This window comes from Chlorocebus sabaeus, chromosome 9 (genome assembly GCF_047675955.1).
Source record: "Chlorocebus sabaeus isolate Y175 chromosome 9, mChlSab1.0.hap1, whole genome shotgun sequence".
NCBI lineage: Eukaryota > Metazoa > Chordata > Mammalia > Primates > Cercopithecidae > Chlorocebus > Chlorocebus sabaeus.
In genome coordinates this window covers 123,560,726-123,585,620 of record NC_132912.1, presented here as the reverse complement: position 1 = coordinate 123,585,620, position 24,895 = coordinate 123,560,726, and the positions used below count along the sequence as shown (strand labels likewise).

Sequence of the window (24,895 nt, the reverse complement as noted above, 5' to 3'; positions counted from 1 at the left end):
GTGTGGCCCTCCTTTATTTCCGTAGCACTGTTACAAGTTTGTGCCTGAATGCTTTACTTCAGTCACATCCTGTTGCTGAGAATGGAATATCCTGGGTGGTCACAGAGCTCAGGATTCACTGAAACCTAACACCATCCTGAGGCAAGAGGAAGCCCGCAGTAATCAAACAGATGAGAGAGAAACTGTTTTCTTATTTAATTATGTCTACATGTTGAGACTCTGATCAGGTGCCTGTGTGAGGGACATGAGGCTTGTATGAATCTGCTAACTATTTTGAAAGAATAAAATGTCCTGCTACTACATCCAAAACAATGATTAGACCTAGAGCAAGACTGTGGTGGGGCAGCCAGCTACATTCGGCAGAGGATTTCATTAGCAACAGAGCGGGAAAAAGGTGACAGTGTGCAATAGGAAATGGCTCTGAGACCAGCCAAGGGGAAGCACCTGCCATCCACCACCTGGCCTTCCTCCTGAAGCCCCACCTCCAGGGTGGCTCACTCCACCTGTTCATGTGGTAGGAAACATGAGCCACGTACAGGACCAGTAATGGATCCTGGATTTCTTCTAGAACTGAGAGGTGAAGCCAGCTGGACTTCCTGGGTCAAGTGGGGACTTGGAGAACTTTTCTGTCTAGCTAGAGGATTGTAAACGCACCAATCAGCATTCTGTGTCTAGCTAAAGGATTGTAAATGCACCAATCGGCACTGTAAAAACGCACCAATCAGTACTCTGTGTCTAGCTAAAGGATTGTAAATGCAGCAATTAGCACTCTGTAAAAATGCACCAATCAGCGCTGTGTCTAGCTAAAGGATTGCAAATGCACCAATCAGCACTCTGTAAAAACGCACCAATCAGCGCTCTGTACCTAGCTAAAGGATTGTAAACACACCAATCAGCACTCTGTAAAATGGACCAATCAGCAGGATGTTGGCAGGGACAAATAGGGGAATAAAAGCTGGCCATCCCAGCCAGCAGTGGCAACCCGCTCGGGTCCCCTTCCATGCTGTGGAAGCTTTGTTCTTTCACTCTTCACAATAAATCTTGCTGCTGCTCACTCTTTGGGTCTGTGTCACCTTTAAGAGCTGTAACACTGTGAAGGTCTGCAGCTTCATTCTTGAAGTCAGTGAGACCAAGAACCCACTGGAAGTAACCAACTCCGGACACAGAACCGCTTGCCAAAGCACCGAGCTAGGGACAAGTATTCCTGGGACAGGCCTTCTTTTCCATGGAGCTCAGTTCCTTGGCAGAGGGTGTCAGACTGGTTGGTCTAAGGGTAGAAAGAGGCTATGCTTCTCTTTAAAAATTGTACCTCTTGGTGGATACGATGTGTCACCCAACAGGCTCAGGAGGGAAAAGACAGAAATGCTCACCCCCTCATCTCCAAGCGCACTAAGCCACGTTCCCACCCGGGAACTCAGAGGTAGACTTGCCTGGGGTGTGGGTGTCCTTCCTGCCCTGTGCCGTACTCATAGGATTCCCACATACAGGTTTCTCTGGATACAGCAGGAGCAGCCAGGCTTTCGAGGCTGGGCGACCAGATGACGCCTGAGGAGCCAGCTCATCACCTGGCCTCATGCACAGCAATGCAGAGAACACAAAGGCCTGGAGGGAATTTTTTATTTATTTATCATGTTTGTAAGTTACAGACATTTACGTTTTCAGCAATAATTTATAACAGTTACATCTCATACTTCAACTATCAGAACAGAGAGAACATTAAAGTACAAATACTTCAAAAATGAGGTTACTGTGATGTATCATAAAAGGAGTTAAAATTCAAAATATCAAAGACCTCACCTACTGAACTAAACATAAATATTAAAACCTCCTATAGCCTCTGAGCCTGAAGTTACAAAACTTAGTGACTGCTTAAACCAAGGAATTAACAGTTCTGTGTTTTCAAGGTAAGAAAACAAAAATGCTTTGGTAAGCTACCTTTAATACTAGTTTAAATGTTTCTGCCCTGTTTGTATCTTGAAAGACTGTATATAAGTACAGGCGCAGCATATATTTGAGAAAACATCTCACAAATTTCATTTACTATAGGTTTCTCAATCATGTTTACATTTAATCAATGAGAAAAGTGATTCAGTCTCTTGAATTTTAAGTTAAAAAAATTAAAAAGTAGTTCCAGGGACTCTTAAAGCTCTCTCCAAAAGTATAAAATATTATATACTTTCAAAATCTTAAGCATTCACATTGTTTCTGAGATCAACACAGGATACAAACTTACTCTCAACATAGACGCTCATGTGCTTTTGGGCACACATAGCCTTAGAACAGTGGTCAAACAGCTCACAGGACCCTGTACTCCTCTTCATCCTGGACTGTGGCGGTGACCACAGTCAGACCAGCCCCCTCCCATCTATCTGCCTTCCAGGTCAGATTCCCTGGAATTTATTAAGCTGTCACTCTTCGATGCGTTCTTCCTTGGAGGACTCAAGCTCATTTAGTAAGTCTTTGCCAGCTGCTCCAGCTTTTGAAGCAAAGAGAACTGCTCCCTGCTTAAAACCGAGGTTCTTCAAACTCCTGGCATAATCTGCATATACAGCAGTGATAAGTTTCTGTAAACCATAGCTAAGGAAAAGAAGAGTAAAGAAGGCTGTGATGAGGCTCCACACAGGCTCCCAGAAACAGGAAAGGTGAGTTGCGTCTGCTCTACTGGCAGCTCGGAAGGGACCTGGTGTCCACAGCGGGCAGCACAGGATGAACACAGGAGCCTTTTTGTAGGTGGAGGGTGATTCCCGGCTATAGGAGGCCATATCTCAGTCTGTACCATCACTACCTTTTGCATCAGCTGAGGCCAAAGCTTCTCCTTCCAGAGGACTCAACCAACATCCTCCCAGATTCTCCCACAACCTACACTCAACTAAAGATTGGAAGATGAATGATATGAGAAGAGAACTTAACCTGCATATCCTCATTCCATTTGAAAGTCTGAGAGGCTGGCAGTTTGGGGGCAGATATTTATTTCTCAACAGTCCCTATATCTGGATGTTGGGTTTTTAGAAAGCCCTGCCTATTGTTTTTAAAAACTTTTTTTTTTTTTTTTTTTTTTTTATTATTATTATTTTATTTTTTTTTAAAATTTATTTATTATTATTAAACTTCAAGTTGTAGGGTACATGTGCACAACGTGCAGGTTTGCTACATATGTATACTTGTGCCATGTTGGTGTGCTGCACCCATCAACTCGTCATTTACATCAGGTATAACTCCCAATGCAATCCCTCCCCCCTCCCCCCTCCCCATGATAGGCCCCGGTGTGTGATGTTCCCCTTCTCGAGTCCAAGTGATCTCATTGTTCAGTTCCCACCTACGAGTGAGAACATGCGGTGTTTGGTTTTCTGTTCTTGTGATAGTTTGCTAAGAATGATGGTTTCCAGCTGCATCCATGTCCCTACAAAGGACACAAACTCATCCTTTTTTATGGCTGCATAGTATTCCATGGTGTATATGTGCCACATTTTCTTAATCCAATCTGTCACTGATGGACATTTGGGTTGATTCCAAGTCTTTGCTATTGTGAATAGTGCAGCAATAAACATACGTGTGCATGTGTCCTTATAGCAGCATAATTTATAATCCTTTGGGTATATACCCAGTAATGGGATGGCTGGGTCATGGTACATCTAGTTCTAGATCCTTGAGGAATCGCCATACTGTTTTCCATAATGGTTGAACTAGTTTACAATCCCACCAACAGTGTAAAAGTGTTCCTATTTCTCCACATCCTCTCCAGCACCTGTTGTTTCCTGACTTTTGAATGATCGCCATTCTAACTGGTGTGAGATGGTATCTCATTGTGGTTTTGATTTGCATTTCTCTGATGGCCAGTGATGATGAGCATTTTTTCATGTGTCTGTTGGCTGTATGAATGTCTTCTTTTGAGAAATGTCTGTTCATATCCTTTGCCCACTTTTGGATGGGGTTGTTTGTTTTTTTCTTGTAAATTTGTTTGAGTTCTTTGTAGGTTCTGGATATTAGTCAAATTGTCCCTGTTTGCAGACGACATGATTGTATATTTAGAAAACCCCATTGTCTCAGCCCAAAATCTCCTTAAGCTGATCAGCAACTTCAGCAAAGTCTCAGGATACAAAATTAATGTGCAAAAATCGCAAGCATTCTTATACACCAGTGACAGTCAAACAGAGAGCCAAATCAGGAATGAACTTCCATTCACAATTGCTTCAAAGAGAATAAAATACCTAGGAATCCAACTTACAAGGGATGTAAAGGACCTCTTCAAGGAGAACTACAAACCACTGCTCAGTGAAATCAAAGAGGACACAAACAAATGGAAGAACATACCATGCTCATGGATAGGAAGAATCAATATCGTGAAAATGGCCATACTGCCCAAGGTAATTTATAGATTCAATGCCATCCCCATCAAGCTACCAATGAGCTTCTTCACAGAATTGGAAAAAACTGCTTTAAAGTTCATATGGAACCAAAAAAGAGCCCGCATCTCCAAGACAATCCTAAGTCAAAAGAACAAAGCTGGAGGCATCACGCTACCTGACTTCAAACTATACTACAAGGCTACAGTAACCAAAACAGCATGGTACTGGTACCAAAACAGAGATATAGACCAATGGAACAGAACAGAGTCCTCAGAAATAATACCACACATCTACAGCCATCTGATCTTTGACAAACCTGAGAGAAACAAGAAATGGGGAAAGGATTCCCTATTTAATAAATGGTGCTGGGAAAACTGGCTAGCCATAAGTAGAAAGCTGAAACTGGATCCTTTCCTTACTCCTTATACGAAAATTAATTCAAGATGGATTAGAGACTTAAATGTTAGACCTAATACCATAAAAATCCTAGAGGAAAACCTAGGTAGTACCATTCAGGACATAGGCATGGGCAAAGACTTCATGTCTAAAACACCAAAAGCAACGGCAGCAAAAGCCAAAATTGACAAATGGGATCTCATCAAACTAAGGAGCTTCTGCACAGCAAAAGAAACTACCATCAGAGTGAGCAGGCAACCTACAGAATGGGAGAAAATTTTTGCAATCTACTCATCTGACAAAGGGCTAATATCCAGAACCTACAAAGAACTCAAACAAATTTTTTTTTTTTAAATAGCCTATTGGGTACTCTGTGCTGATGCTTTGATCCTCAAAATGGATACACTGAACCAGTCACCTTCCCAATGACTAGGTACATGATCTTGAGTAGGCTCAGGCTTTAGTTTAATTTAAAAAAGACTTTCAGTGTAGGGCTGGGTGGCTCATGCCTGTAATCTCAGCACTTTGGGAGGCCAAGGTGAGAGGATCGCTTGAGTTGGAGTTTAAGACCAGCCTGGGCAGCATAGACCTGCATCACTACCAAAAAAACAAAACAAAACAAAACAACAAAAAACCCAGGCACAGTGGTGTGGACCTATGGTCCCAGCTACTGGGGAGGCTGAGGTGGGAGGATTGCTTGAGCCCAGGAAGTCAAGGCTGCAGTGAGCCATGATTGTGCCATTCACTGCAGTCTGGGCAGAAGAGTGAGACCTTGCCTCAAAAGCAGGAAAAAAAAAATTTAGTTTAGTTTTAGTTTAATTTTCTGTAAGAAAAAAAAAAAACATATATATATATACACACACACACACACACACACAGAGAGAGAAAGAGGGAGAAAGAGAGAGAGAACCAAGTAGCTGCCATGTAGAAATGAGAGCAAATTTAAGAATTTGAAGCAAAGTGCAGTGAGCAGCAGCAGGGCCACACAAGCACTGGCCCAAGTTCGTTCTTTTCTGGTCCTGGGAGTTGCATTCTCAAGTTCACTCTTTTCCAAGAAACCAATGCTGCTCAAGGGACATTTAGAAGAAATAAAATATTCCGGCTGATGGGTGGATCATGGTGGCTGGCCTGAGCAACACCCCTCTTTAAGTGCTGTATTTTGTGCCACAGCATATTGTCACTAGAGGTGATCGTGGGAGTCTTTTTTAGTTATTCCAATTTATTTTTTCTAGATAAATATATAAGATGTATTCCATGGAATGCCTGGTCTGGAAAAAGTACTATCTGAAAGTACCAGGTCCTTCTCCCTGTTCCCCAAATCATTCCTTCATCTTCTTTTAAAGTTCAAACAAGATTTGGGGGCCCTGTCCTCTATAGCCCTTCCTGCCTCCCTCCATTCTAGTCAAAGCTGACACCCACGGTGCAGCCACCTTCTTTTCTGATTCTTTGTCCTCTAATTTCTCCCTCTTTCCTGGCTTTGGTGAATCGGAAAATCAGAACATGGATCTTTCACAATATAATATAGTTCCTGTCCAGGCAGCACAACTAAGGGAAATTCCAAAACCCATGCATGTCACTTTCTTCCTCGTCACTATAAAAACCTTGCAAAGGATATCTGTGTCCTCAGTGACTTCGAATGCTCCATACTTGAGGCAAGCTTCCACAAATAAGGCCGCTCTATCAAAGTATCTCATGCTGCCCAACAGAACAAAACAAGAGTTATGCTTTGTGATTTATGTCACTGGTGGGCAGCACCACTGAAGGGTATATTTCTGTATAAAGACATTTACACATTTTCTCTGGAAACCTTTGTACTACATTAAGATACAAGCACTTTTCTAAGCCCTGGTTTATTAAAAAAAAGGGGGGAAGAATACTTACATATCCAAACCCAAGCTTTTTAAAATTAATACTTTAAAAAATTGTGAAATAGTTTAAATACACAAAAATCTACAGAGATGACAAGTCCCCATGTACCCAGTATCCAGAGTTGACAAGTAATCTTTTGTCATATTTCCTTAATCTACCTCCCTTAGTTTTGAATAAATGAAATGCTCCACAATTAGTGATGGTTGTTCCTCTTCCAGATTTTTAGACAGGATGTCTCCACCTCACCATGCCTTCTGTCACCTCTCCCCCTGCTCTCTGGGCCTCCTCTCAGTTGCTCTAGTCAAAGCTGAATGGACCCCAATTCTCTGAGACTTTTAAATTCCTTTTTACTAGGTGCCTGTTAGGTTTGATCAGCATATTAGTAGGAAACTATCACAGCTCCCAGACCAAATGAAGACATAATGAACATGGACAGTTCCACTCTCCTTTGGGTTTTTTGACAAACCTGAAATGTATACTTCTCCTTTCACTTCACACATTGAGTACCCTCACCTGCTAGAACCGCGAGAGAACATGAAGTGACTGCTCACGGGCAGTCCAGAGCAGCCCATGTGAACTCTCGGTTTACCTGTGAAGCGTCTCTGCCACGCTGAAAAAGCAGCCCAGAGAGAGGAGGACCAGGAGAGCCTTTGATTTCTGATTGACTTGTGGAGAACAAAGGTGGTCAACCCACCGCTTTAAAACATCGGCACACTCCTCAGGATTCAAACGGACCTGAGAAAGATGCCCGTGTTAACAACAAAAACATCCTGCGCTCTATAAAGAAAAAATAATAATTCAGTTAAAGTGAGATCTGTTCCTATGAAACACAGGCTAGGCTCTGCTTGACTAGAACACTGCCCTGAAGCTGCTGCATACCCTGAATGATGCTAAGTCTGTGCCTACAGGACCCAGGGCCTGGCTATACCTCTGGACTGTAGTTCAGGCTCAGACTCTGGGAGGAAGAGGAGGCAGCTGCTTTTACTTAATTGCTACCAATGCAAGATCCATTTTTAAATAAGTAATACAATTTACACTCATAAAGAATAGGAAAAGGATGAAGGTTGCAAGAAAATATTTGCAAAGCAGCTTTGCAGGTCAAAAAATGTTTCTAAGTCATAAGTCCAAAGTTCAGGACTGAACTTTCTATCCCAAATGTTGAGGGCACCTACTGAAACTTGGAACCACCTACTTTCGCCAGCCATGCAGCCCGATTCCACTCGCCGTATGTCTGCAGGTAGCGACAGGCATCTGCAGCCTTGTCTATCAGACAGAGCAACTGAACGCCCTCTGAAAGACAAACGCACACCCCCTCAAGTGACACTGCAGCTCTTTCTTTGAGAAGTCATTAAAAAGTTAAATCCCCATTTAACCTTATTTAGTCTTGCCCATTTTATACCTACTAAAGACAGGCTTGATTTAAATTTTGAAACACAATATTAAGGGTTTTACTGTTATTACTCAAGTAACCAGGGTAGGAAGCACAATCCAGTCTGGAGAATACGTAGGGAAAGCATCGTTCTCTCACAGGTTTTATTGTTCTGGTTTGCCTAGGATTGTTGGATTTATGCCTATTATCTCAGCAATTATTAATAGTGCCCCCTTTCACTCTGAAAAGTGTAAACAGTTAATTCTGGTTTAGACAATTATAGTCATCTGATTTATAGGTAGCAATAATTCTTCTTTTTCTTCAGCATATGTAAAAAAGAAAGAAATGTCCCTACTAATCAAATACTTTGCTGGAAACAAGGTCTCATTTTTCAGAGAGATGACAAATATATCATGTGTGCCTTACCTGCCAGTTTGCCATTGGCGATCATATTCGTCGCCACCAACTTAATGGTGCTCTGAGAGGGGCCTGATGAGGTGACAGTAGTGACTAAACAGGCTTTCAGTGAATCACAGTAATAATGCTGGTTATCTGCACTTGTTTCCAACAGCAACTGCACAGCTCTGTCTGTCTAGTAAGAGAAACAGTTTTTCTAATTACGAGAACATTTTCCTCCAACATAACTTTTTAAAATTCATAATGTGGAAAACTAAAGGAAAACACTTATTTTCAAAAACTGCAATTGAATATTTCGTTTACAAATACAAAAATTAGACAGAGGTGCTACACTACTATTTTGAGACAAACATAAAGCCAGAGTCTGGTGTATCTAGGTGCTCGAGTAATTGCCTATTTTAGCTTTGCACCAGTCAATTCAGACACAAAAACAAAACAAAACAAATAGCTGGGCTCCACTGGACATTATGGAAGTCTAAATTACAAGCTGGTTAACCACATGTTTTTACTTTCTTATGAAGTTTATTGGTATTATTTTGAAAGAAAGCCTGAACTGTCTATAGGGAAGGAGGTACATTCAAGGTGAAAATACTATGAGATATATACATGCAGATATATTGCTCTGAAATACTAATTAGCAATTTAATGAAGCATGTAAAGAGTTACAAAAACTCACATACTTGACCCAAGAGTAGGAGCTGGTCTGTACATTTCCTTGTATGATCGTAAGTTGACCGTTTCACTTCCTGTAGATTAACCCTTTCTAGCTGAAATTTCTAGAATTGGGGAAAAAAAAAAGAAAAATTAAGCCTGGATTATAAGAGTCTGGAATTATTTAAATTTTACTATATTTAATAAGATCACTTTAATAAACTACTTTGCCTTTTCAGGTTAATAATCAACTTTACAGTGTTCCAAATTTAATAAGAATTTGAAAAGAAAAAATGTTGATAGATATTATCACTTGAATGCATACCTGCCTGCCTACAGAAACTGACGCTTAAGCAGAGCTGCATAAAAAACCTATGTGCACTGAAGTATTCTACAGGAGGTTAAAGAAATTATGATGCGAACAGCAAATTCAAATCAAGTGTATAAAGTATTTGTTATTTATAGAAAATTAATGACAATTAAAATGAAGCTAACTTAAAAATGTAAACAAATTAAACAAGACTGTTTAATAATAAAATTTTAATGCTTAGTAAAAAAACTCAGTAATTGCCTATGAGCTTTTCAAATCCTGAATCAGGCTTTTTTTAATGCAAATGTACCAAGGGCTTCCTTCCTCTCCTTCTTTTCCTTCCTTTCCTTCCTTCTCTCCCTCCCTCCCTCTCTCCCTCCCTCCCTCCCTTCCCTCCCCTCCCCTCCTTTCTTTTTTTTTTCTTATTTTTTTCTTTTTTTTTTTTTTGAGACAGAGTCTTGCTCTGTTGCCCAGGCTGGAATGCAGTAGCATGATCTCAGCTCACTGCAACCTCCACCTCCCGGGTTCAAGTGATTCTCCTGCTTCAGCCTCCTGAGCAGCTGGGACTACAGGCACGTGCCACCACACCCAGCTAATTTTCAAGGGCTTATTTCTACTACTGAATAGTAACTTAGTCTGAAAGTTTCCCAAGTTTAAGATATTGACAAAGATATAAGTAATCAAGATGACAGCTCTAAAGCTTTTGCTATGTGAAGTAGACTACCTGAAAGTAGGCATTTTCGCAGAGCACATCATAGCATATATCCAGTGGGTTGCTTAGTTTGTCTCGAGGAGCAGCTTCTTTAGGAGCTGTTGTGCTGGCTGACTTTTCCTGGGATAAGCTGTGCAGGTAGTGGGCAGCGACAGTCCAGAAGTGCAGCTCCGATTCGTCACCATAGAGCCTGGCAAGGATGAAGCAACGTTTCAACTGCACTTACAGCACACCTGGCCTGGATGGCTTGCTAGAGTAGACTGAAGGACTGGAAAGGAGTGTTGTCACATGTCCACTGGGATACTGGCATGGGGCCTGGCAGGGTGAAAGGGGGAGGCAGCAAGTTCTCCAGCCCTGCTACTGGGCCTCCAACAATACAGGGACCTGACTTCATAGGACCCCTTCAGACCCCAACATCTTTCCGTTCTGTGTTAAGAACAATTATTTACCTGGTTTGCCATTAGCATACCTTTCAATGTGGGACACTGATTCACATTAGGAAGAAGTTCCTCTGGGATAACTGGCTAGATAAGGTATGAAAGTAATGTGCTATTTGTTCTGTAGGGAGAGGAGTCTTTTTTTTATAAGTGACAAACTCTACTGTAAGTCAGGATATAGAGGTTGTTGCTTCTAAATATAATTTATTGTTATATTTAAATATATGCAGTTTGTATCTGATATTTTAAAACACATATTTTAAAAAGCTGTAGGAGGGAGTGCTTTCCAGAGAGAAGGCCTAGATCTCACATTTAAAATGCAATTTGATTTTTTCCCGATTTGTTATTACTACTATCAAAATTATTTTAAGTTAAATCTAAAGGATGAACTGATACATTTTTCTAAAATCTAAGTGTTTGTAACTAAAAACCCTTAAAAAAAGCGAGTTGACTTGAAATCCTTATATAGAATACATCAAACAATATTACCTTGAAACAAGCAGGCACCTCTGCAAGAGGGTGAATTCTGGATCAAGCAACAGTTTCTTTATCTCACTGCAGAAGGAATCCGGACAAAAGTAAGACAAAAGTTTTCAACCAAACAATAAAGCATGGGGGTTGATCAATATACTTTTGAAATGAAAAATTCCAGTCAAATAACATGTGTACAATTTACACAAGACAAGGTACTTTACCATGACACTGAAACCATAAAAGTTGAAGGGGGCTAAGAGTGTTCTCAAGGCTTGGAGAAGTAGCAGCTTTTGGCCACCACAGGGAGCTGCAGCACTCTCATTTCTGGTTTATAGGCTTACAACAGTTTTTGAAAGTATCAGCTGCCTAACTACTGGAACAAGAATGCCGTTGTTGATAAAGTCATTTTGCTAATCATCAAGAACAGTAAATACTTCAAAGAAGATGACATTCGTAATTTATTCTGAAACTATTCCAAAAATAAAGTATCTAAGGAAGAATGGTTAGTGCTTTTATAAATTCATGTTTCTAAAATAGTCAAATACTGAATATTCACAAAACAGGCAGGAAGATACTCTTTAAATTCATAGTTTCCCATTTAAACATAAATGTTAATCTTTGCATAGAAAAAACTAATTATTTTGAATTTTCCATCAATAAAATATATGTTTAATTTGTTAAATACTATAATTATATGTAACAGATTCTAGACTGCAAACGTATGTTATGCTTTCCCCAAGAACTCCCTGTAGGCCCATATTTTTTCCTTTCTTATTCCCAGTACATTCTGTTAAATGCCCTTAGCTCTAGGGAGCACACTCATTTCTTAGCCAGACTTGTGCACACCAGCACCTGACACAGAGAACTCATTTGAGAAGCGGGAAGCAGACCCAGAATCACCCTGCAATTCGTCTCCCACTGTGAGGCTTCATGGACGTTTGTGGTAGAGGCAGGCTGAGCTACGAGGACGCTCACACTATGCATCTAGTCCTGCCCTGATGCGAGACCAGAGCAGCTGGTGCTCATGAACTTGGTGAAGACAGATGCTCTCTCACTGTAACTACTGAGCGAGTACTTTTTCTACAAAACACAGACTCTAAAGGGAAGCAAACCTCTGTAAACAGAATGGTCTCTTCTTGGGCCACTAATATTTTCTAAAACGTAACTTATTTTAATTTTGAAAAGTTGAGTTATATTTTTCTTTCTCATATTCCTATTTTTTAATAAAACATGGAGTGCTTACTTAGACAATGAATTCAACTGTTCTTGGAGGAGATTCTTTATTTCTTCATTTTCTGGATAGTCACTGTAAAGAAAAGATTTTGAATGAGTTCATTATAGTCACTGTAAAGAAAAGATTTTGAATGAGTTCATTATCTCTTCACTTAAAACCATGTATTTCTTCACCTCAAAAAAGTTACGTTAATATAGAGATAATCTTCTTTGTAGTTCTTGGTTAAAAACCTGGTGATAGACCAAAATAACAAAAATCTCCTCAGGACCCCACCAATCAACTTTAATATCTGCTTGTATTTTATTGAGTCAAAAACAACAAAATAAGTAAAGAAAGTCTCCTTGGCTTTCAAGAAACCAGGACATTTATTAGCAGGCTTTAAAATCTATCAGGTTAGATTCCTTTTAATGAAGAACTTAGCAATGACTAAAGGAATCTGCGCATTCACTAAACTCTGCAGAATGAATATTCTGAGGAGACAGTGCTTGGAGAACAGACACTTCCTGGCATTATTTTTAAATGCCCCATCCATGCTGCACATGGCAGGAGTTCAGTAATATTTGTGAATTTAATTAATAACCACTAATAGTTTCTGTGAATATTTTTTTGCAATGAGGCAAATATTGAGATTTATAAGACACAGTATAACCCTGAAGCTAATGATGCTGCTTTTAAAAAGAATGTGCCTGGCTCCAAATTCCCCTGGCTTCCATTGCCCTCTTCACACGCATCCTTTTCATCATCACGACACATCCATGCTCAGACCATAAGACAAGCACACAGCCACCTGAGAGCAACACATGCCCTCACAGCTCCTCACTGACCCACACTTCCACAAAGGCCCCTGAGAACCCAGAGGCAGCCTGGCAATTCTGTAGTGTCTCTGCCTTCTCTTGGCTTTAAAGGCTCCATTCCCTTTAAATGCTGGAGTACAGGCCATGGCTGACTTTCATGGGTGTCCTTCAACCCCAAGTAAATTACGAAAGAAAAAGAAAAATGAAAAAACTTACACATGAGAAATGTCCAAAGAATACTGTCCATTCCAAGGCTGGTGTAATAAGAAGGCTTTCAAGGCAAGGGAGGCCCTTGGAACAAGCAGATAGGGGCACCACACAGGCTCTAGACAACAAAGAAAGATTTTTAAAAATAAAATGAAGTTTTACATTACAATGAAGCTTCAGCTGTAAATCATTTACAGAGTAGTCAGCAGACAGCAATAGGTAAATCTGGAACAACTGAGAGAATATATTCAATGTAGTCACTGCTTAGAAACATAAGCCAAGAGCAGAGTCTCTGCATTCAAATCTGATTAACATTCTTCTTCCCCCCCTTTTTAAACATTTTATTTTATTTTATTTTATTTTAAAGACAAAGTCTTGCTCTGTCACCCAGGCTGGAGTGCAATGGCGAGATCTCGGCTCACTGCAACCTCTGCCTCCTGGGTTCAAGCAATTCTCCTGCCTCAGCCTCCCAAGTAGCTGGGATTACAGGCACCCGCCACCATGCCTGGCTAATTTTTGCATTTTTAGTAGAGATGGGGTTTCACCACGTTATCCAGGTTGGTCTTGAACTCCTGACCTTGGGCAATCTGCACACCTTGACCTTCCAAAGTTCTGGGATTATAGGCATGAGCCACCACGACCGGCCTTCTTTTCCCTTTTTAAATTTAAGTATCCTGTGTGGTATACAACTCTGGTACTACTTGAATAAAGGATTCAATGCAATGACTCAACAAATAACAATAAAGGTCATTATTTTTAAATATTAAAAATAAATATATTTACCTGTATGTGACTTTTGTACTTTTGTTTTTCTGAGACTATTCAATTAACATGGCCTATCAACCTTGAGTATGTCACTGAAGGGATCAGGCCACCTGTGATCACTAGCATTCCCAGGTCTCACTTATAATGGCAGCCCTTGAACACAGGGGCTATCTTCTTAGACTCTAGCATCTTAGACTCTAGTCTTCTTAGACTCACTAGCATCTCCCACATCCAGCAGCTGGCTTACTTAGAACACTAACAAACAAGATATGCCTAGTTGTCAACATGTTTCATGCAAAGAAGCAGAAGACCTAAAGGCTGCACTGCCCAGCAGCTCTGCTCTGACCACCCTATACTCTACAGGACTCGACCTTAGCTCTAATTTTCTAGGGGTGCCTTGACTGTTACAACTCAGCCTTATTACCAACTCCCCTCCAGAATCCTGCACAGGCTTTATCCATGGATCCCTTGAATAGATACAATTATGTAAAATGACACAAACTTATAAATAGCTAAATAGTGTTGGCTTATTTAAGTGACTGTATTTGTCCGTTTTCATGCTGCTGTAAAGAACTACCTGAGACCAAGTAATTTATAAAGAAAAGCGGTTTAATTGACTCACAGATCCGTATGGCTGGGCAGGCAAACTTACAATCATGGCAGGTGAAGGGAAGCAAGACACATCTTACATGGCAGCAGGAGAGAGAGAGCGAGGGGGCAAGTGCCACACCTTTAAGCCACCAGATCTGAGAACTCACTCACTATTGTAAGAACAGTAAGGGCGAAATCTGCCACCATGATCCAATCACCCCCCACCAGCTGCCTCCCCTGACCTGTGGGGATTACAATCTGACATGAGATTTGGGTGGAGACACACAGCCAAATCCTATCAGTGATCCACATCAACTTTAGACTGTGCAATTATCCAGTATTATATCCAATATGATAGTCACTTAAAATATGGCTAGTATAATTAAAGAAATGAATGTTTGTCTTATTTAATTAAAACTTAAAAAGTGATTATTGATTCAGTCATTGAATAACTTTTAAGTATGTTTGAAACAACTAGAATACATTACTAGTTTTCAACTGAAAATTTCATAAAATCTAAATAGAGCTTGATGTTTCTGCTGAAAATTTGTCCTCTAAAGTTAGAGGGCAATTCAAGTTATTTTACAATAAATGTAAAATACTCACTGAATTTTGAAGAATGAATACTTTTAAAAAAGTAAAATGTCTCACTAGTAACTTTTAATACTGATTATATGTTGAAATAAAACTTTGGATATATTGGCTTAAATAACATTTTAATTAAATTTCCTTTTTTTTTTTTAAATGTGGATACTAGAATTTAAACTTACATATGTGGCTCACATTATGTTTCTATTGGAAAGCTCTGCTTTAGAAAACTTCATTCTATGTAGTTAAATAAAAATTAAATTATACATAAAATATTTTATGTGGACTTTTCCATTTAAAAGCCAGAAAGTGATTGGAAATATTTTTAATAATACGTTTTTTTACACCCAAGAATTTTAACATTGATTCAGTAAAATCACTTAAAATGCAGTCCAAATTCAAAAGTCCCTTGTTATTCCCCAAATGTCCTGAGAGCTGTATTATTTTTAAAAATCTGGGGCCCAGTCAAGGCTGGTACACTGCATTGTCATGTTTCTTTAGTCTACTCCAATCTAGAATGCTCCTCCTCCCTTTTGGCTTTGGCCTTACATGACCTTTTCATTTTTGGAGTCCTGGTCAGCAGCTGTGGAGAATGCCCTACGTTCTAACTTCTCTGTTTTCTGATTATCAGACTCAGGTTAAACATTTTTGGCAGAGTCTGAACAAAGGATGTTGTGTACTTTTCACTGCATTGCACCAGAAGGAACATGTTAGCTGTCTGGTTACAGGAAACACTAACTCTGATCATCTAGATAAGGGGTATTCACCAGAACTTTCTTATCAGGGCACCTTCCCCCCTATATAATTAATTAGTAAGTAACATGTAGGGGAAATACTGTCAGATTGCATTTCCTATTCTCAAACATGCTTTTACTCAGTGATCTGACATCCACAAGTGATCCTTGCTTGAATTAATTATTGAATCAGGGGCTGCAAACTGGTGACTTTCTAATCTTATTATTTCTGCATTTGTCAGCTGGCATTCTTCTGTCCACCTGAGCTTTTGCTTCTTGCCCACTTCCCCTTTCCTCACTGTGACTATCACTATGGAGTGAGGATTTCTTTGGTATTCTGCACTCACATCAATACCACCATTAGTTTACATGACGCTCAGATTACCCCCAATTTGACAGGAGAAGCCTCTTATGTCAGGTCCTCCTCGGTTTTTCAATTCCTTACTTGAGTTCCGGCACCACACAAGATGCCCCAGACCCATCTTGCACTTTTTGTGCCTCTCTCCTGAAATAAACTTTTTGTCCAAGGACCTCTGGCTCCTTTTAGCCTGGAAATGGAATTTACAAAGTAAAATCTGGGTGCTATGTATGCTCACTGCCATTGAGTGTCATTGCAAGAAAACTCTGTGAGAAGAGCCAGGGAATATACATGTTCAAGAAGTCATGATTTTTTATCAATCCAAATCCACCCTTGGAGTGTTTCTTCCCACCACTGCCAGTTCACATCTGCATCTCCCTTTCTATCAGCACAGACCCTGGTTCCCAAAAACTGCAATTTGGTTATTAATTTGTTCCAGACTGTAACATGCACAAAACAGCTTCAGAATTACTAGTGCCACTGCCAACTACTCAAGTAAAGTTCAACATTCCTTAGCAATTCTGTCCTTAGAATATAAACCACTAAAGGTGTGCAGTGAGTGAGAAGTTCTGTGTTTTAGTTATTTGAACTGTTTTTGTGTGTGTGTAGTTACGTTACCAATATTTGTTATACAGTTTGGTTCAAATGTGTCTTGCATTCAATTTTAGGGTTTGCTTTTTCTTTCACCCTTGTTTTCACTCTATATTTTGAATATGTAAAATACATAAATGGTTCAAAACTTGAAACTATATAACAAATATAGAGAAGTTTCACTGCTATCCCCATAGTCTCCATTTTTCCATCTACATCCTCTAACTATTCTCATTGGTTTCTGGATTATTCTGTGTATGTGTGTGTTAGTAAGCAAACATATGTGTGTATGCACCTATGTATAAAATTCACCTTTGCACACAAGCAGGCTATACATACTCTTTTACACTTGCATTTTTCACTTACACATATCCTGGATAACACTCCACATCAAGTCATACAGCTATTCCTTGCTATTTTACAGCTGCATAGATTATTCCATTCTGCAGATGTTCCCAAATTTATTCAACCAATCTCCTACGGCTAAGCAGTTAGGCTCTTTCCAAAATTTTGCTATGAATAAATTTGTGTGCATTTTGGTCACAATGTATGAATGTACATTTTAAAATGTATGAATGTACATCTTAAATTCTACGCACTGGGATTGCTGGGTAAAAAGGTAAATGTGCATGTAGCTCTGTTAGATACTGCCAAATTCTTTCCTACAGGGATCTCACTGTGAGCAATGGATGAGAGTGCTTGTTTCCTCACAGCCTTGCCAATACAATATATTTTCAAGCTTTTGAATCTGATAGGTAAGAAACAATTTTAATTTGTATTTTTCTCTTTTTAAAATTATACTTTTAAAATTTCTTTTTCTTCTTTTATCCTTACCAGTAGGAGGTCAAATATTTTTCTTATTATAAATAAAGTTGAGTATCATTTCATATGTTGAAGGGTCATTTGTTTATCTGTTTTTCCCCTCTGTAGACAGTCTGTGACTTGTAAATTACTTTCCCCCGGGTAATCATTTGTATTTGGCTTTGCTTATTGAATACTTTATTTTATTCTTATTAAAGCTTTTCCTTTGTTTTGAATTTTTTTTTTAAATTTCTACTTAGTCATCTTTTCTTTTACATCTGGGCTATAAAGGAAGGATTGTATCTTGGAAAAATGAGGCTTATCTAACTACCTTCAGAAGCACTGAACACTTAGCACTGAAAGGGATGCAGGTGGCTAGCTTACTTATCTTTCTTTCTATTCATCCCTCATAGATGACAATCTATATAATTCTCAAGTCAGCCCCATTCATGTTTTAGATAGTATATGTGTATGTTCTAGGTAGATTCATGTAGTAGTTGTTGGTATTACATCACAGTATGTTTGGAAATGGTAAATGTCAGGGAAAAAAATTAACTATACATAATAATCTTGGAATGGTTCAAGGAAAGTTCTCATGCTGTGTGGTAATTTCTTAATCAATGAACAAATGAAAAGATACAAGAGAATCCACGTAGAAAGCAGCATCAAGTGTTTACATCATGCAAGCAAGACATTTACTAAGTCTGAGTAAAAGGAGGGAAATATCTTATTTTTAAAAACAAATACATGCTATTTCTCCAAAAGCAAAATATTGTTGACAGCATTCCAATGAGCATGAACAAACTGAAACTGACCCTAACTACTTCCCTCCCTCAAGTGAATTTAAATCATTCTTCTGAAGGGTAAAGATCAGCCACGAAAAAGTAATAAGTGATCAACTCACAGCTGTAGAAACTCACCTGCAAGAGCTCATTCACCTCTTAAAATTACACAATTAGAATGCAAAAGCAGTTAGCATCACTGCTGTTTGTCATAGATTCTGCTCCATCTGGGCTAAAGTTATGTGAGGTGTGAATCGTAACATCCCGGTTTTTAGCTACCTACATGACAGGAATGTAGAAAATCAGTAACCAAAGAGCCAAGAAGTAAAGCAGTAGAAAAAAGTTACTCCTCCACCACTTGGAAGAGGCAGCAACATTAAGGTGAGCTGGAAGTCTGGGAAGAAAAGGACCCTATTTTGTGATTTTGTTCAGTGTGATTCAATGAGCGGGGAAAAAGAGAGCTAAGGAACACTACTGGTGTTCGGGCAGGACAATTCTTCATTGCACCAGATCGTTCCAGGCTGTTTAGCATCCCTGGACCTCCCCTCATCTGCAAGTCATTGTGAGACGTTTCTGAACGCCCCAAGATTACTGAAAATGACTGTGGAAAGCTGTGGCAGATGAAGAGGAAAGGTTTGTGCATAAATCTGATTTCGGAAAGCTTCCTTCTATATATGCTTACTTAGGAAAAATGTGCTTAGCAGTGGCCTTTAACACGGGGGAGGAAATTAGGTTGAACAGTCCTTGATATCAAGTCAACACTATTTGAAGGGTGTGGAAACTGCATGATACTAGAATGCTATTAAACAAATCTCATACTCTTACATTCCTTTTAGATGCGGCTAAAAAGACTATTAAGATTTATTTTGATGGCACTTTATGTCCCTGACAAATTAGGCAGCAGATAAGAAAGGTTCTCCAACTCAAAAACAGGAATTCTAATCTTCTAATTTGACTGCCCTCTTGGAGGAAGAAGTGGCCTATCTAAGCTGCTCTAAAAAAATGTACAGATGTGAATCAGTATTTTATGATATTCTCTACTTATCAAGGAGAATTGAAGAAAACATGGGAAATACCAATGTCTATGACCTATTTTATTTTTATCCCACGTCAGTAAGCCCCAAATATACTTCTAATTCCTCAGAATAGAAATATACTATATTAAGTTTTTTTTCCCCAAGACCAAATTGGCCATGAATCTGGAGGTGAACACACAGATGTCTTTTTCCTCACTTCACATTTAAACAACCACAGTTTTCATTCTTTAACATTTATTGAGGGTTGTTCTGAGTTAAAAGCTCAATTTGTGGAATAAATACACAATTGCATTGACCTTTCCTGATTGCTATTTGGATTTTTTTCTCTTTCTGGCTGAGGCTGTAACATTTGAGATTGAAAAGAATTAAAAAATATATATATCTTAGAAAAATTTTAAAAGAACATGTGATCTAAAATCTGGCCACAGGCTAGATGTTCAAGTATGGTATTGAACATGGGTTAATATGGTAGACTCCATTTCTGTAGTCAGTTTAAGAACAAGCTACACCTTGACTTTGGAGCTTTTTAGATTCAAATTTTATATTAAAAGTGAAGGAAAAGTTCTCCAAATGTGTAGACTGCAGTTCCACACTTCTTTACCTAGAATTAGTAACTAATTTTTTCAAAAACCACCCTTGAAGTTCCTTCAATTTCCTCAATACCTTTAGGTTTCAAATGAATACCAATGCTTGCTCTTTCCTAGGAGGCCATCCTGATGCTTCCCCAGAGCTGGCAAATGACTCAAGGACAGACACGGGGAAGCAGGTCTTGATTTCTGGCTTCACCTGATGGCAGTCAGTTACACAGTAAGAAGTGGTGGTGCCCAAATGCAGTGGGCAGGGGTGGGCGGTGACAAACACCAAAGCACACCTAACGTAAGCTAAAGGCAGCCCCACTAACATCAGCAGCAACTCGGTAGGCCTCAAGCATGAGCACAAAGTGAAAAACCAGGTTTTCAAAACCTTACTGTGCCTGAAGTGCCAAATATTGACTCTACAAAGGTTCAGAAAAGTCTCATGACATTTTCTGTGTATCAGCCTGGAGTGTGCACCAAAGTTGTGCTGGGAGAATACTCAGGCAAGAAGTTCCCTCCTCTGCTCCAATTAGGATCAACTATCTTCCAAGGATGAACACTGTACTTCATCAGCCAAAAGCTGCCTTTTAAACTGGTAAATGGATGCACTCACAATCATCCCATTCTTTTTTTTTTTTAGGAGTCACATATGGGGTATATTCTACTAAAATGTTTTTTATTCTGGTAAAAAGCAATATCAAAACAACCATACAAAAGAGAGCAAGATACTGCAGTCTCCTAATTTGCTTGGCTAGTCATTTTACTAGTCACAGATTGGCATCAAAATTCATAATACTCAGAACACTTTCCAAAGTGACTTTTCAATGATATATGGTTGCAAAAGATGTAAGGCCATTATTTAAAAGCCAGCAGCCTTATCACTAGATTTATGTCCTCTGATGAGTTCGCCTAAATTCTGGGTAAGCCATTTTTATAAATGTAAACATCTTTTATCTTGTTAACAAACCAAAGAAAAGAGTCAAGGGGCACTTATAAAACCTGAGTTGGGAATGACTGACATCTATAGTTACGAAGACGGCAGCATCTCAGCAGTAAAAACACTCAAGCTTCAACTTAATATATTTTCTTAAACTCAGATTCTAAGAGAAAATAAGACTGAAATGAAACAGAAGCAGCAGCTCTCTCCCCAAAATATAGCAGCTTGTGGCAAAGTAAAGACAGGTTTCAAAGCCCGCTATCATTAGGATTCCATACCGGTTAACTCTTGTTCATCCATTCTAAAGCACGCAGACTTCATAGACATCTCTAGGACTCTGATGCACCCATCATCTGAAGCCAAGATCACTTTATCTGACGTACACCAGTCCACATCCAATATACGAAAGGTCACATTTCTGCCACTTCTTAAACTGCTCACCATCTGAACCTTCAAGAGTGAATTTGGGCATCACTTCCAGACAGAAAAGGAAGATGTTTATTATTCTAGATTAAATGGTCAAGGAAGATAGTCTGTGGCAAAGGCCCAGTGCAAGCTGAGAACTGGGCAGCCTCTGGCAATCTTCCTTCCACAAAGATGCAGCGTTTTAAAGGTCTCAAAGACAGTGATAGTGTTAAAAAATAAATAAATCGGCTGGGTGCGGTGGCTCACGCCTACAATCCCAGCACTTTAGGAGGCCGAGGCAGGCGGATCACCTGAGGTCAGGAGTTTGAGACCAGCCTGCCCAACATGGCGAAACCCCGTCTCTACTAAAAATACAAAAAATTAGCCGGGCGTGGTGGCGGGCGCCTGTAATCCCAGCTACTCAGGAGGCTGAGGCAGGAGAATCGCTTAGAACCCGGGAGGTGGAGGTTGTAGTGAGTCAAGATGGCATCATTGCACTCTAGCCTGGGTGACAAGAGCGAAACTCCACTTCAAAATAAAAAATAATAAAATAAAATAAAATAAATAAATCTTGAGTTGTTACCTTTAGAACAGAAATATCGTAAAGTAAAAGTTTTTAAAAGAAAATAATTTGTTATAAGAAACTTGACAAACTCATTAAGTACTTTTCATTTCTAAATCAGAAAGAAGTTTTTTTTTTGTTTGTTTTGTTTTTTTTGTTTTTTTTTTTTAACAAAGCACAGTTCCTATGGCTAACAATTCATTTACATTTTGTCCTCATGGAGAGGGCCTACCTCTTTAGTATCCCACACTTCAGCTCCATCATTGTACATTGCTATTAATTTTTGATTTCCTTTACCAGGAGCAAAACGAATCTTCCTCACCCAACTTCGGTGTGTAGGTATTCCTCTGAAGACAAAGAGATAAAAACACCAATACAATGTAGAGTGAGATCTGGTCATCAGAAGCTATGTCTAATGTCTCTCACTATTTCCAGTTCTGACAGGTCTGATGATGGGAGAACCCTTTACTTGCTGGGACTGGGGGCCACATCTGACAGAAAGGGCCTGTCCTTTAAGGTCAGCTAAGACTTCTGCAGAAGCCACTTGCAGATAACTATCTCCTAAGAATGACTGGCTCAAGGCCCATCCTCCCAAGTTGAGGTGAAGGGACCCAAGGTTCCAAGCTACACCTCCACGAGTTTACTGATCCTGCTTGCCAAGTCACAAGAATCTAATGGAATCATATCAAGATATCATTTTTTTTTTTTTTAAGGAAATAACAAGATTTCATTCTTGGCTTATACCTGGATACTCTGCCTTTCAAGTCCCAGAAATTTAAATTTCCATCCATATCTCCAAGCACTAATGTATCACCTTTCCAAGCGATGCAGGTAATACTGCCCATACTTCCCTAGAAAACAACAGCAACAAACACATATAAATTTCACCATGCCGTATAAGACATCATGATAAATAAATAGTTTAATAAAACTTAATTTAAAGGGCTGTGCTTTAGTATGCTTTTAGTCAACAAATCCTAAAACAGACTTCAGACACTAACCAAGAGCTACACTACCTATCAATTTCAACTATGAAGAAATAAGAGATTTCAACTTGATAGACATTAAGTAGTTACTGGAACTAGTTAAAGAGAGGGGATATCTTTTGAGGAACAAATACCTCAAAACAACAACAAGAAAAGGAAATTAAAGTAAGAAAAGGAGAGAAGTAAAGGCAAGGTTTTCCAGAGAGCCTACTCAAATTCATCTCCCACTGCCTTTAAAAGGATAACTAAATCCATTTCAAGGGAAACTTAAAGCTCTTTATAACTAATTGTGCGGTGATTTTTCTATTGAAAAAAAGGATCCAGAGCTTCACTGATACCTTTTGGAACACTGTGGAATCATGAAGGTGAAGAAATGCTGTTTACTAAAGGCATATGCAGTTTAAATTCATAGAAAGCTTTGCACAGAAGTTACATATAGAAGCACAATATAAGAATGAAATGCTGCTATAATCAGTCTAACTTGGAGGAAGAAAGGAATTTGCAGTTCTAACAGATGCTCAGAGGCGGTATCATGGAGGGCTCAGCAGCCTGGGCTCTGGAATCAGACTGCCTGGGCTTGAATCCCAGCTTGAAACTGGCATGTGATTTGAGGTATGTTTACTTAACCTTTCTGTCTTGGATTTATTGTCAATAAAGAAGTTCGTGAAATTCGAGTTGTTGCTAGTATTAATAAATTTATAAAGGCAAAGGCCTTAAAGCAATGCCTGCCATGCAGTAAATAGTCAATACATGTTAGCTACTAAATAACATTACTGCTATTTATTAAAAGAAATCTTGTTTTTGCATTTATTGTACAATATAAAAATTCAAATGGTATCCATGGTAAAAAGTAAGAAAACTCTACTGGTTTGAATAATTGGCCATTAGTAGACTAGCACACACACTGAATACTGCATAAACTCTGGTAATAGTCAAGAAACCAAACAAAAACTGGATTTAAAAATCAATATTATAATAAAGTAAATTAATTTAAAAACTTAGTTATATTAAAGAAATAAAATTCTGTATAATATGAAGCAACACTTTAAGATATCTACTTTCCTAACAATATAATAGAGTGTTAATTAAGAAGTTGCCTTTGAAGAGACTTCTGAAACTAGGTCATAATAGACTCTGCAACTTCCTTCTTGCTGTCTCAGATCATGTGCTCTAGGGGGGGCCAGTTGTCATGTCATGAGGATACTCAAGCAGCCTTACAGAAAGATAGACATGAGGAAGAACTAAGGTCCCTCGTCAACAGTCAGCATTAATGTGCAATAGCCTTGTGAGTCAGCCATCTTGAAAACGGATCCTTCTGCCCCGTTACACTTCAAAAGACTGTAGCCACAGCCAACATCTAGATTGTAACTTTATGAGACCCCAAAGCCACCTATAAAATTATGGGGGTTGGCATTCTACTAGAGCATTCCACTTTTAGATGGCAATTTAAAATAAATATACATATTTTAAAAAATCCCCTCATGCCTTCATTTAACCATTATAATAGCCTGTATTAGTTAACATAAACATTTTCATGATCCATCTATTAAAAACTATCTATGAGATGCATGCTGACACAAATGATTAATGGCAACACTTTAGTTACAGATTCCACAAGGCCATAAGAAGGAAATATGTAAGTTAGTAAATGTTAATAATACTATTACACTTACAACCTGATTACTATTATCCAAAAATAATACTAGATTGTAAGTCAAATCCTTCAGGGTAATGCCTGAAATGGAAAGAAGACAGATACTGAAGTCAGACAGGCCTGAGTTTAAAACACTGCTCTGCCATATAAGTAAGCTGGGTAACCTTGGGAAAGTTCCTTATTCTCCCTCAGTTTTGTTATAGGTAAAATGGAGATAACGCCTCATGGATTATTATGGGGATAAAAATGAGTAGCACACAGTAAACATTTAATCAAAATAGTTACAGCGTTATTCTCCTGCAGTATTCTCTAG

General features: G+C 39.0%; 1 protein-coding gene across 1 annotated transcript in view; it reads right to left on the bottom strand.

Annotated features, from left to right (window-relative positions):
- Positions 1 to 1,602: 1,602 nt before the first annotated feature.
- Positions 1,603 to 24,895, bottom strand: part of WDR11 (WD repeat domain 11) — a 58,170-nt gene continuing 34,877 nt past the window's right edge. Inside the window, exons 17-29 of the mRNA XM_007964272.3 lie at positions 22,687 to 22,793; positions 22,175 to 22,289; positions 21,254 to 21,425; positions 13,226 to 13,334; positions 12,225 to 12,287; positions 10,997 to 11,062; positions 10,083 to 10,260; positions 9,078 to 9,173; positions 8,407 to 8,572; positions 7,804 to 7,901; positions 7,201 to 7,346; positions 6,358 to 6,437; positions 1,603 to 2,566 (exon numbers count right to left, since the gene is read on the bottom strand). Coding sequence (XP_007962463.3) covers positions 2,409 to 2,566; positions 6,358 to 6,437; positions 7,201 to 7,346; positions 7,804 to 7,901; positions 8,407 to 8,572; positions 9,078 to 9,173; positions 10,083 to 10,260; positions 10,997 to 11,062; positions 12,225 to 12,287; positions 13,226 to 13,334; positions 21,254 to 21,425; positions 22,175 to 22,289; positions 22,687 to 22,793 — 1,554 coding nt within the window. The 3' untranslated portion in view covers positions 1,603 to 2,408. The remainder of the gene's footprint in view (positions 2,567 to 6,357; positions 6,438 to 7,200; positions 7,347 to 7,803; positions 7,902 to 8,406; positions 8,573 to 9,077; positions 9,174 to 10,082; positions 10,261 to 10,996; positions 11,063 to 12,224; positions 12,288 to 13,225; positions 13,335 to 21,253; positions 21,426 to 22,174; positions 22,290 to 22,686; positions 22,794 to 24,895) is intronic.